The sequence below is a fragment of the Anas platyrhynchos genome, chromosome 2 (genome assembly GCF_047663525.1).
Source record: "Anas platyrhynchos isolate ZD024472 breed Pekin duck chromosome 2, IASCAAS_PekinDuck_T2T, whole genome shotgun sequence".
Classification (NCBI taxonomy): domain Eukaryota; kingdom Metazoa; phylum Chordata; class Aves; order Anseriformes; family Anatidae; genus Anas; species Anas platyrhynchos.
In genome coordinates, this window is record NC_092588.1 from 146,995,804 (window position 1) to 147,009,081 (window position 13,278).

Genomic DNA, 13,278 nt, shown 5'->3' on the forward strand with positions numbered 1-13,278 from the left:
TATACGTTTTGAGTCTTCAGCACCAGCTTGTGTTTCTGAACATGCAATAATGCTATAACAAACCTTTAGCTTTTTTTTTTTTTCTCATAGACAAGGGGAAACCCAAGCAGACACACCAGCAGTATGCTTACAAAATGGACATACTAACAGTTTGCAAAGGGCTAGGGGATGGAAAGTCAGACTTTGACATTTTGACTCCTACAATCACTACTTTTCAGAAGACAGTGGGCAGAACAAACTTTAAATACGTTAGCTGCCATTTGTAAGTAACAGAGAGAAAAGCGTGGAGATGGAAATAACTGAGAAGAGATTACGATGGAAACACCAGCGGAAAATTAGAAGTCCTTCAGTAAAAGCAAGACATTAGGAGTGTTTGTTCCATGCCCTGGACACTCCTTTGGAAAGCTAACCACAGAAAATGTTTTTCCATTGTACAAAGACAGCCGTATCACCGACGAGCTGTGTTAGGAATGAGGATGCTATGATACACACCAGAACAGGGGGTTTGCTGGATGTAAACGCTGCATGAAGTGCTGCCTTGAGCCTGGCCAGGAGGGCAGGCACGAGGAGAGGTGTGAGTGTCGTTCCCACCGCACTTCCAGACCCCTCACTCGATCGAGGGTCTCCCCAAAACCTCAACCCCCAAGCCCATAGGGACCTCACGGCCCTGCCCGCTACGGGCACCCTCTGCTCCCAGCCTCGCAGGGAGGCGACATGGCGCGAACCAGGGCACCCTGACACCGCGGTGAGGCTCCCCCAGGCCTCCCGTCCCCTTCAGCCCCACAGAGCGCAGCGGCCCCGTCACGGCCGCCCTACGCGGGCGGCTCCGCAGCGCCCTCGGCGCCCGCCGCGGGCAGCGCAGAGAGCAGCGGCCTCCGTCTCCCTGCTCCCCTCCCCCGCGCGCTGCCTGCTCCCCGAGCACACACCTCCCCTCCCGAAAACACCGCCGCTTCCCCGCTTTATATACCCTGCTAAAAATAGCCTGCCGCCCAGCCCTCCAATCAGGAGGGGGCGAATTTCGAATCGGGCCAATGGCGGGAGCCGTCACGGCCGGGCTCGGTCACGCCAGGAGGAGCCGCGATGCCTGCCGGGCTCCGATTGGGCGGCTCTGACATCATTGGCACGCGGGGCGCGGGGCGCGCGGCGGGGATTGGGCGGCGGCGAGCGGGCGGCGTCACGGGATCACGAGGGGCGGGGAGGCGGAGGGAGGGGGGGGGGAGCAGGAGGAGGAGAACGGGGAGGGAGGGGGAGAGAGGAGGGGGGGCGGGCGCGGGGGGGGGCGGGGGCGGCGGCGCGGCCGGGCCGGGCTTTGAGCGGGGAAGTTTTGCAGGGGGCTGCATTCGCAGCAGCGCCGTGTTTGCAAATATTGAGCCCGCTCCTGCGCCAGGGTCCTCCGCCGGCCGCCTCGGGAAAGCCGTCCTTTGCCTTTGCCGTGCGATTAAACTTTGCATGAAACTTCGGGTCTTTTTTCCTCCCTAAGCTCCTCAAGGAATTAATATATATATATATATATATCTGCATATATATAACATATTTTTTATTTTTTTATTTTTTAATATTTTTTTTTTCTTCTTCTTCTCTGGAAGGAAGAGGGGGGGGGGGTGCTTGGAAACTGAGAACTGAGGTTTTTGACACCCCCCCGGCACACCCCCGTCGCACATAAAGGAGGCATCTCTCGTGGTGTTTTTGGTAACCAGCAGTGACTTTTGTTGTTGCAACTTGAGCCATGGATGTGCTCCCCATGTGCAGCATCTTCCAGGAACTCCAGATTGTGCACGACACGGGGTACTTCTCAGCCTTGCCGTCCCTGGAGGAATATTGGCAACAGGTAAAACGAGGATGTCGATGTTGTTGTTGTTGTTGTCGTATTTTTTTTTTTAAAGCCGTATTAAAGGATGAGCGGATTGAAAGAGGAGGAAAAAAAAAAAACGAAAAAAAAAAAAAACAACCAAGTGTCAGCGGCGAGTTTGGGGAGATCTGAGCACAAATACCTAGCGACGTTTGGAAGCAGGTGTTTCGCTTTTAAATAACACGGCGTTTTTTGATTTTTTTGATTTTTGATTTTTATTTTTTTTCTCCATTTTTTTGAGAGTCCGGAGCTGAAGGCGAGGAGCTGCCCGTATCCTTGCCCGGCCCCGCAGCTCCGCGGCCCCTCGGCTCCGCACCGGGTCCGGGCAAAAGTTTTGCTCCGGTGCCGGCTCCGGGCTCCGCAGCTGGGTCTTGTCAGCCCAGCTCTCCGCCTCGGCCACGGGCTGCCTTTCCACCCCGGCTGTTATTATTTTTATTATTGTTATGCATTATTTCCTAGCGACGATGGGAAAAACCATCCACGGGTGTACGTGCACATCGGTACACACACATATATATATATAATGTATACGTTTATGTATATAATGGAGCTGTTTCCCAGCGCAGGGAGCTTTGCAGAGTTGTCAGTCATATGACAGCGCTCCCCTTGTGCTAATTGCCTTGGTGGGGAAGGAGGAAGAACGGAGGCTCCTTCCCTTTAATGGACATATTTCGTTGCCTTTTTTCCTTCCCCTCCTTTCTCGCCCTAATCGGCTCCGAGCGGGGGGCTCCGCTGACAGCCCCACTCCGGGGGGCGACGGGGACCACGGCCGGTACCTGCCGGCGGGGCGAAGGAGCCTACCCAAGAAGGTCGAAATGCAAAGATGCAAAGTGCTACAGCCTTCACATGCCTCCTAATTGTATGCAATCACCCTCCCCCCCCCCCTTTTTATTTTATTTTATTATTATTTTTCCTTCCCTCCCCCCTTCCCCTTTCAAAGAGGCAGCCTCATAGTACGTGATTGAAATGGAGCTAAGTAGTTTCCTTCAGGCATTTGGGTTTTTGGCAAGGGGCCAGCCCTCTTTCCCAGTAGCCTTCAGAGGCATTTAAACTCGGGGAGAGAGAGAGAGAGAGAGAGAGAGAGAGAGCTTCGCTCCGGTCCCCATCACTATAATCTACCTAATGAGGAATTTAAATTAGCCAGGAATATTAAAGTTTAACAAGATCTTAATAAATGCTTCCTCCCCCCCACCTTCCCCTTCTGTTTTCTCGGAAGATCAATACACTATTGTGTCGTCCCTATCAAAAACCCTTTTTTGTTGTCAACATGCATTGCAAACCAGTTATCTAATTACAGGCAAATACCTAAATGCCGTGTGCAGCGCCGGGCTTGTTTTCATCTTGTTTTGTTGTTTTTATGTTGTTTTCTCTCTCCCCCCCCCCCCCCCCATTTTTGCCCTCGCTCCTGGCCTGGTCACAACATGTGACCCAGTTTACTGGGGGAGACAGGAGGCAGATGGGAAGGGGCTGTGAGGGGAATGTGTGGCATTTGGGATCAGGTTTTGCTACCGGGCTGGGAAGGGATGATCTTGCTAAAATAAGTAGAGTTTGGTATGGAAACTTGGTGTGTCTTTTTTTTCCTGTGTAACGCTTCCATATGGATCGTTTCCTATAGTGGAAAGAATAATCCCAAAACATCAGCTTGTTGCCATAACAGTTCGTACCCTTTTTTGTTCTCCTCTGCAAATGGCTAGAAAGTCAGCAGGGTAATTGAAATTGAAAACCGCAGCTTCACCCATTTAGGGTGGTTTTGTTTTTTGTTTTGTTTCGTTTCATGGAGTGGAGAGGAATGCGGCTGGGGGGGGAAGTTGTCCATGTACTGTTGCATGTATATTTGAACAGAGTACTTTCTTGGCAGATGGACAGGATTTTAAAAGGAAGTCTCCTTTGGCATTGCGTGAAAGAAAGCGAGCGATGACTCATACAGTTGCACTCTTGGCCAGTAGATAAAGTTCTTGTTCATTGTGGGACTCCCAGCAGGACCTCAGAGTAATTTCCCGTTTCGCATCCTATAGAATAGGACGTTTCTATTCGGGAACTTTTCTCTCCCCTCTCTTCTGTCGAAAAAGTTCCCCCCCTCGTTCCTCCAACCATGCAGGGGAGCAGCCTGAGCTATGTGGCGTGCATGCCAATATGCTTGGAAATGACATTCTTTGAAAGTCGAGCGTGCGGCGTTCTCATGCACAGGAAATGGGAGGACGTCTGCTGCTCCATTGATGGCCCCAGAAGACGGGCCGGCAGCTCCGCAGCCATGCTGAAATGTGGCTTTGTTTTCTGACACGGCGTTCGGGCTTTAGCTGCCTGTCAGAGCACATTGTGTTCGCCTGGGTCCCTTCAGCCTCGTGTTTGTGTGAGGGAGATGCAAAACAACTTGATGTTAGGCAGGGCGCAAGAGTGAAGTGTACTTATTTGTTGTGGCTCTCTATGGTCCCTTTTCAATGTCAGCCTGCTAAAACACAGATTTTTATGATGAGAGTGATGATAATTTGAGTGACTCATTAGAATGCTATTTTGCAAACCCAAGCTGACTTGCACCTTCAGCTGTGTTTGAACTCCTTCCCAGGTCTCAAGAAGCGATTTCTTTTCATCGTAACAGTCACCTAGTTACGGCTGGAGGAGCCTTTAATTTGTTTTGAACCTAGAAACCTCAAATCGAACGTACTACATTCCTGCATGCTTTTTGAAGTGTAAAATACAATTGGGTTTATTTTGAGCAAGCTTGTAACTTTCTTCTTTTTTCTTCCTCTCTTTCACCTAGACGTGTTTGGAGCTGGAACGGTATCTTCAAAGCGAACCCTGTTACGTATCTGCATCTGAAATCAAATTTGATAGCCAAGAGGATCTCTGGACCAAAATTATTCTGGCACGTGAGAAAAAGGAGGAATCTGAACTGAAGAGCACGTGTGTCCCAAAAGAGGACAGCCCTACTAGTCAGAACTTAGAGACCAACAGTTTGAATTCTGACGTGAGCAGTGAATCTTCGGACAGCTCCGAGGAGCTCTCGCCCACGACCAAGTTTACCTCTGACCCTATAAGCGATGTTTTAGCCAGTTCAGGAAACTTGAGTTCATCTGTCACTTCCACTCCCCCTTCATCTCCTGAGCTGAGCAAGGAGCCTTCTTCCCAGCTATGGAATTGTACGCCGGGTGAGTTGCATTCACCGGGGAAAATTCGTACCGGTACCGCTGGAAAGACTGCAGAAAAAGGTACACCCGCCAATGGTGACACCTCGCCAGATGGCAGAAGGCGTGTTCACAGGTGTCACTTTAACGGTTGCAGGAAAGTTTACACCAAAAGTTCACATCTGAAAGCACATCAGCGCACTCATACAGGTTAGTAACTGAATGCTTGTTAAGAGTTGGCAAGTACGGCAGGGAATACCCCTGACGGTGGTGGTGTCACGGCCTTACACAATCGCTGGGTGGGAGCCCAGGTTTGGAGAGATGATGTAATAGTACAAGAGGCTTACCAGCATGGGCGACATCACTTCCTCATTCTCTTCGTAAGCTGGCTGAAGCCAAGGCAGTTGGCTGTGGATGAGTCTGCTGTCACAGCAAATATGAGCCACTTGTTTAACTAGGCAATCCTTGGGAAACTGCAGAGGCATGTGGTCTTCGGGAGCACTCACTAACCAAAAGAGATGCTACACCTCTGTTCACTGTTCACAATTTATTTCCAAAGCAAAAGCTAACTGAGACTTTCTTGAGAAGAAAGGAAAAAAAAAAGGCATATCCAAAAGCTGGATGGATTGCAAAGTAGCATAAGCGCCTGTCTTCATGGTCCACTGGTCCACTGTACGTTGGGTCAATTCAGCCAGACATCCCAAGGCCTTGATTATATAAAGTACAGCTATAGTTGTAAATAATTTAACAGTTTTGTGTGCCCTTGTGTCAGCAAAAATCTTGGAAAGCCATGGTGCGTTGTAGTTCTTCTAACATATCTGCCTAATTGGACTTGCAAATGTATGATTGACTGTATAATTTTATCCCAAAATACTGAGTAACAGCATTTTATTGTTATGGAATCTGAATGGAAAAAAAATAATCCCGTGTGTTATTGGGAAAGAAAGTGAGAAAGGTAGACACTTCAGGGCTTCTATAAATATTTTATGGTTGAAGTAGCATGCTGATTTGCTTGCTTGAGTATTAATATTCAACATCATTTTATGACAGCAGTTAGATGTGTAGAGCTCTGCCTTGGCTCAGTAGTCATCGCTTAATGTGAGGAATTGGTTTGTCATTCTTGGTGTGCAAATCCAAAGACCTATGCAGTTTTTTTCCCCATGATGTGGAAGGAGAATTCACGGAAGAGATCCTGTTTTGACTCATGAGCTCAGCATTTTGTGGCTTTTATGGGAAGTCTGAGCAAGCGTGGATGCTCCCATTGTCAGGCAGAAGTCCGATAAAATGAGATTATTTTCAGAGGAAAGAACAACTTCCACTGAAACCGTGGTGGTTGAGCAGACATAAATAGCTGCTGGCCTCAGAAGTATTGCAGAACTGTTGTCCCGGTGCTGTCTGGCTGAGAACGTTCCTGTGAATGGAAGTGGTATTTCTTGAATGCTGAAATAGCAATGTTCAAAGTGGTGTGCAGGCTTTTCCAAGAAAATGTAGCTCAGCAGAAAGAGGTTGCATGTTATACAGATGAGTGAGTGACAGAGGACTTTGATGCAATACAGTAGCCTAATTGCAGCTGGGAGCCTAGCTGCGCTGTCTTTAATCACCTTCATGAGGTCCATGCTACCTGTTTGGGAGTCAGGGTGCTATTACAGATGAACAGGAATGGTACAAGGTTGTATGTCTTTGTTTCCTGAGAACCTGTTTAATCGCTTTTTTAAAAAAGAATGAAATTACTTGATGTACTGTTGCAGCACAATAGTTAAGTAGGAATCAGGTGGATGAATTCTGCCTTCTTTGCCTGCATGTTCTGAAGCATTCAGATATGTTAAATAAAATTGACTGTCTTCAGGGGGTGGAGGAGGTTTACATAGAAAATGAATGGGATAGCACCAATCTTCGTTTGAATGAAGTCGTGACTAACATATAATCTGCTTTCTTTGTAGGGGAAAAGCCTTACAGATGTTCATGGGAAGGGTGTGAGTGGCGTTTCGCAAGAAGTGATGAATTAACCAGACACTTCAGAAAGCACACTGGTGCCAAGCCTTTTAAATGTAGTCACTGTGACAGGTATGCGACTGAAATGCACCTTTTAAAATAGTTATTTTTAACACTTACTGGAAAGTGAGTCTAGGCTGCCTTTCACAAGGTTCGTTTGTGAAGGAATCGCTTGGGGACACAATTGCATCTAGTGTTTTTAAGGGATTATTATGTCTTCGTAGTGGGGAAAAAATGTTTTACTAATCACCTGGATATAGTTTGTAGCTCGATGGTGCAGATTAGTGTTGTGAAATCCCCAGTGCTACCACCTACCTGCAGAGCACCCAGGTGCCTGGAGACGCCTTGGGCGCTCTGGTGTCTCCGGGATTGCCCCATCCCTCCTCCCTTGGCCACAGTATGGAGCCACAGAGCACGGGGGGGCGGTCTCAACCTCACAAAATGTGCCATGAGTATACCCAACCCTCATCTAACACAACGTCTTTCTCTTCCCTTACAGGTGTTTTTCCAGGTCCGACCACCTGGCCCTTCACATGAAGAGACACCTCTGAGTGGGTCATGAGGTGAATCCTGTGGGCTAAGAGGCGTCAAGGTTGAAGAGCCTTGAGCAGAGGGATGCGTGTTCCAGCCAAAGCATGCCATTTTGCACCCTACCCAGTTGCCTCCAGGACCTCTCTTCCTTGAAGGTCTTTTGAGGGCTAATAAGTCATGTAAGAAACGGCATAGCAACCGCGGTGCGTGATGTTTGGGGTTTCCTGGACTCATACACTGGTATCTAACCTTCTGAGTGGCTCCTAAGCCTTTTGCCGTGAGCATGTGCACTGAGAATGTCAATGATTGGGCGACTGTGTGCTATGAGGATCTATTGATGACTGTATGCTGAGGCACATTTTTTTTCTTGTGGTTGTTTTATAACTGTAAGAGAAAAAAAATAGTCTGAATGTCTTGTATGTGAGGAATATCTCGTGAGATGGGACGACCACCAATCATTTCCAAGGGGTGGGGGGAGGGGTGTCTGCACCTTTTTCAAGGGAAAACTGAGAGGGGAAGGGGGGAATAAAAAGAGTCAGGATGCCAGAATGGAGATGGGGACCTCCCCGTTCCTGTGTGAGAGGAGCTTTAGGTGTCTGGTGCAGCTATTAAACGTGCAATGTGTCAAGTAGCTTGTTTTACTTGCTACAGAGCTCATTTGTAATCCATTGTATAAGCTGTGTATTTACAAATGTAACACAACTATAACTTTTCATTATAATACAAAGGTTATTGCATGGTTCTGGGGAACTATATGCTTTTCCATTCTTTAATCAGGACTGCAGTTTTGATTCCAGTTAAGAGCAGCTAAAATACAATTGGTCTAATGTTACATAATGTATGGAACATGAATAATTTTTTCTGTTGGGTGGATAAAACCACTATTGGTTAGAAACTGATTTTTCTCATGCAGCTAATTTTTCTCTTATTTATGCCTTGAGGACTAACTTCTGGTTTTCTAGCTGTTAATGCACTGTTGACCTTAATAATGGTGCCTTATGCAAGTGACCTTCTCTTGTAGGGGGTCTTATACAGGGGTATGGGTGATGCATGCTTTATTAAGGCTCTCTTTTCACCTGGCATTGTACTGTATCAAATGTATAATATGAGGGGAAAAAAAGGTTACTTCCAGGGTCCTCCTTCACAAAGACAAATATAGAGAAAAGTCATTCATGTCAGTACAGTATTTGTTTAACTTAGACAATTTGACTGTGTTACAGTATAATGCATATGCCAATTGAATACCTGACCAGTTCTGCCACCTTGAGACTTTTTTTATATTGACCTTGCACAACAACTGTGTATATACACACCCCAACTGTACTTAATATGTCAAGTTTTCATACATATTAAAGATACAGAAGTATTAAAAGATGTATTTGCTTAAAAGGCACAAGTTTCACATCTATATATCTAGCTATCTGTTGGTCATACAGAAAGAAACTATATTACTTTTTTTTTAAAAAGTGGGCAGAAAAATAATTGTGTATGTATATTTGTGTGTACAGTCTGTGTATGTGTGTATATATATAGATAATATATAAATATTTTTTTTAAAAGGAAAAAAAATTAGAACACATAGCTAGAAAATGCCACAGCCCGTCAAAATATCCCCTCCCCCCCAATATGATCATTAAGGAGACAAAGAAATGAAAGATACAATTATTAAAATCTAGCATTTTTAGAGGCTTTACCTTTAGCTTAATGCTATGCTAAAGGCTTTGTTGGCATTCAGTTCTTCTCAGATTGCTGACTGTGTTTTGTAGTTATTAGGTTGTCTGAAATAGCGTATCTGTGGCCATTTAAGAATGATATGAACCGAGTATTGGCATGCTAAAAGAATATTAGCTGTGTGCAGATGAAGTACACTCATATTTTGGCCTTCCGGCTTATGGGAGGACCTGTGAGTGAGCTAGTTGTTGTGGTGGTTGAGCTCTAATTTTGCATAGTTCAGCTAAAATAAAGACTGTTTTTTCCTAGAATAGAAATAGTCTGTCCAAAAGCAGTATTTTTTTTTTAAACCAGCTCACTACAGTTGATGCAATGAAACACGTGATCTGTTTCTTTTTTTCTATTTATTATTGGTCTTGCTTACTATGCTAATATTTTGGTATATCTTCCTGGAAATGTATGTAGATAAGTGGTTTAGGAAAAAGTATATGCAAGTGATCTGGTTCTAAGGAACATGCAGGCTTAAATCATTCTCATTTCATTTTTGTTTTAAATTGCCTGAAAATGCACTTTTTTTTTTCCCCCTTGAAACAAAAGGAGAAATGGATTTCTATTTAGGTGGTTTTTTTTTCGTTTTTTTTTTTTTTTTAACTCCTTGTTTGCAATGTCCTTGGCTTAGCCATATTTCTGAAAAATAAGAAAGTAAACAAAAGTGGAAAAAAAAATAACCCCAAACAAACAAAAAAACATTAAACTTGCACTGGCTTGTCTCAATTGTGAAATACCATCAGACTTGTGTGGATGGGGTGGGGCTGTGTGCCATATGTCAAATGCCTGTAATTTTCTTAATAAGCAAGTACATTTTGTTCAGGTGATAACTGAGCCTCAATCAAGCTGAAAAATAAAAAATAAAAATAAAAAAAAAAAACATTTTTGCTTGAAATTTAAAAAGAAAAAGTTTCTATTAGTGAAATTTCTTTTTTTGTTTTTGAAGCACCCTGTTATCTAAAGAATCTCTTTGTAAGATTTTTGTAAAAATTTTGTTTTACAAGATTTTATTTGAAATTGTTTTTTGCAAGATTGTTATATTTCTGTATGAATGTATTTTTTATTGGAATAACATAAAAAGAAATTCTTATCAGCATCATGTGTCTGGCTTCATCTTTCCCATCTCTGAAGGCATACATACCAATGTCAAATACTATGTTGATGCCTTCTCTTGAGCCATCTGATCTCACGTACAAATATCTTTGGGTCAGGTCACTTCATGGAAGACAAGCACTGGTGAGAAAATAACTTTGGCAGTAGGAACATATCTTCCATATCTGAAAAGCCGTTGTTGATTTAACTTCTCAGCGGAGTAAATAGTTAACACGATTGTTACTACAAGACTGCACCTTTATTCCAAATCGCTTGTTCTGAAGAGGTGAATGCATGTGGGCATTTAACGTGAAAAAAATAAACAGAAAAGAGATCACTGGCTGAGAAGCACCTGCCCATAACTACTCCAGCTGGCTGTGGGCCTTTGAGCTGTCCCATCACTGAGAAAGCAAGCCCGAAACCTTCAAGGCGCAGCTGGGGGATGGAACCACATGAAGCCTGCCTGGTCTACATGCAGAGACCCGAGCCTGCTGTGGGGCTGACCTGACCCACATGCTGGTAACCTTCAGCCAGCCAACTGCAAGCTTCTGTGTGAACAGCATTTTTTCAGAGCAATGGCTCTTCAAAGCATGACCAGCATGGGCACCAGCTTTGGACGCGTGCAGGATTTGTTTTATGTTGCCTTGTGGCTTCTGTTTCACCCAGACTTGTGTTAAAAGTCCCTTAAGCATTGAGTAAAACCATCGGCATGAATAGCAAAGTTACATGCTGAGAAACTGACTTAAAACATGTGAATTGAGTTCACAGGGTTTGAGTGTTCATGGTTTAAAATTAGAAATGTCCTAAAAATGAAGCAGAAGAAAACAAGAAGTTAAAACTGAGGTGGAGGGTGTATGTGGTGGAGGGTGTATATGACCCTTGCCACCTACCTCAGCTTTGTAGTGGGCTGGTAAGCAGAAAATAAGCCTCTGTATAGGCAAGGAAAATGGCAATTTAAGCAAAATCCTGATCTGTAATGAGAGGGAGATACCACATTTTATCACTTCCAGTACCTCACGCAATGAAACCTGTTCTGGGAAACTCAGTCACAGTTGCAACAGAAATTATAAAGGCAATGGAGATTCAGGGATTGTGACATTTTGCCTTCTCATCTATGTACAAGATAGAAATGGAAATATTTTTGAAGAACTGATCTTGACCTTAGGGGTTCTCCACCCAAAATGTTCAATGGGTGTGTAATGCAGAACAAGGACTGGCAAATTTTTGTCTGTTTACTGGGTGTGTGCTCTAGGGGTGTGTCTTACCGTATCTTTAAAAAAAAAAAAATATTCGATAATTCCACTGTTACGGATGTTATGGATATTTTACTCTCCTCTTTTCAGATTGTACTGAAAAAAAAAAGGGGAGGGATGTTCACAAAAAAAAATGCTAGTGACAGAGCTGTTGGGCAACAAGGAAACGGCAAAGCAGAAAGCAATAACCATTTCAGGGTTAGTGCATTTCAACATGTACATCTACTGCAGACTTGCTTAATTCCATGTTTTGAAACCCAGAGCAAATGGGAAGGGGTGTGAATTTGAGTAAAAATGTCAGGTGGCTTAGACAGAGTGCAGACACTGATGAGTAGCCTCAGCAAGTTCCAACAAATTCAAGGGAGGTTAAAAAGAGGACAGGGCTTCTAAGCCAACATGTTAGCTTCTTACTATAGAGGTCAGGTACAGCATGTTTGTGCATTTAGGCACACTTACATGCGTGCAAAGGTCAAGGCAAAACAGTTAAAATCCCCAAACAGAACCTGTTTTTATTTTTTTTTCCTTGGGTGTGAAAAAATCCTGGCATAAAAGTAGTCAGTGCAAGTAGGGCAAATCACAGTTTACCAACTTATTTGAATGACTATATTTATTATAAATATAGATGACTTTAAAGTTCACAATAGACAAATGTTTGTTATTTTCTTAAATTGGATGTTCATATTGTCTAAATGTTGCCATCTCTCCCCCTCTAAACATATTATGAATTGTCACAAGCTGAATCTGTATTTGTACCTGTGAAAGCATGTTCAAGACAAACTATATTTTATCCTTTCCTCTTTAGAAGTTGTTTACAGTACCTCTGCCTTTTTATTTGTCTTTTTCCTCTCTCATTCTTCTCAACTACTTGAGCATTCACTCTTTATTTTCTTTAATTGCACCGAAAGCTCAGAGGAATAAGAACAACCTCTGTAAATCACACAAATGACAGTAGAGAAATTACAGACAAGAAGAAGGAAAACCACTATGGTGACTGTTTCAAAAAGTAGCGGAGTGTTATTTATACATCCCCAAAGGGGTATGTAATATCACATATTCTCACAACAGAGAGAGATGACCTTTAGTAAGAGGAAAGGTCCATTCTCCATCAATTGGAGGCCTCCTTAACCTTGACTGTAGAGAAGAGTTAAGGTAAAGGGAGCTATAACTAAACAGGAACAAGGATGACAGGTAAAGAAAGTTTTCTCTCTGCCTTTAAAAGTGTAAAAGGACCTATGTTCCCTCCTTGTTCTTAGGTTCTTCAACAATTCATTAGAGACAAAATGGTTTGGAAAGGAAAACTCTGCAACACCTCTTCCTCAAGCTCTCCAGCTTTGCTTCTTCAGGTATTATCACTTTATAAGGCAGGCAATGGAACCAATACATCAGTTCTTTGTTTCTGGTGACAAGAGGATACCTAGCAGCCTGTACCCTGTAGAAGTCTCCCTGCTTCAGCTTCATCCCATGGGGTCACATAGCCATGAGGCATTAACAGGTACTTCTGAAATAAAGCCTCTGACATGGCAAGAAACTCCACTGAGATTATGAAATCCAAGGCAATAGTATCTTTATTTTTTTTCCCTTTAGCTCTTTTACCCTCTACACTGGCTGTTTCATCCCTTATTCATGGTCCCTAGGTATATGACATTTATTTTTGATCAAACTTGTAGTAATACTGTCTCATAACCATTTGAGCTCTTACATATAAGGGAGAATGAGCAGA

The 13,278-nt window shown here is 43.9% G+C and overlaps 1 protein-coding gene across 3 annotated transcripts; it reads left to right on the plus strand.

Annotated features, from left to right (window-relative positions):
- The first annotated feature begins 1,273 nt into the window (after positions 1–1,273).
- On the plus strand, positions 1,274–10,309 carry KLF6 (KLF transcription factor 6). 3 transcript variants are annotated; one of them, XM_038174851.2, is made up of 4 exons: positions 1,274–1,828; positions 4,608–4,995; positions 6,912–7,035; positions 7,463–10,309. In XM_038174851.2, the coding sequence occupies exons 1-4, from the start codon at positions 1,727–1,729 to the stop codon at positions 7,512–7,514; spliced, it is 666 nt and encodes a 221-aa protein (XP_038030779.1). In that variant the 5' UTR covers positions 1,274–1,726; the 3' UTR covers positions 7,515–10,309. The 3 variants fall into 3 exon arrangements, with proteins under 3 accessions (XP_038030779.1, XP_005011400.2, XP_027306277.2); XM_005011343.6 differs by having other exon boundaries at positions 1,291–1,828; positions 4,608–5,181; XM_027450476.3 differs by lacking the exon at positions 1,274–1,828 and adding an exon at positions 2,595–2,708 and having other exon boundaries at positions 4,608–5,181.
- The last annotated feature ends 2,969 nt before the right edge of the window (positions 10,310–13,278 follow it).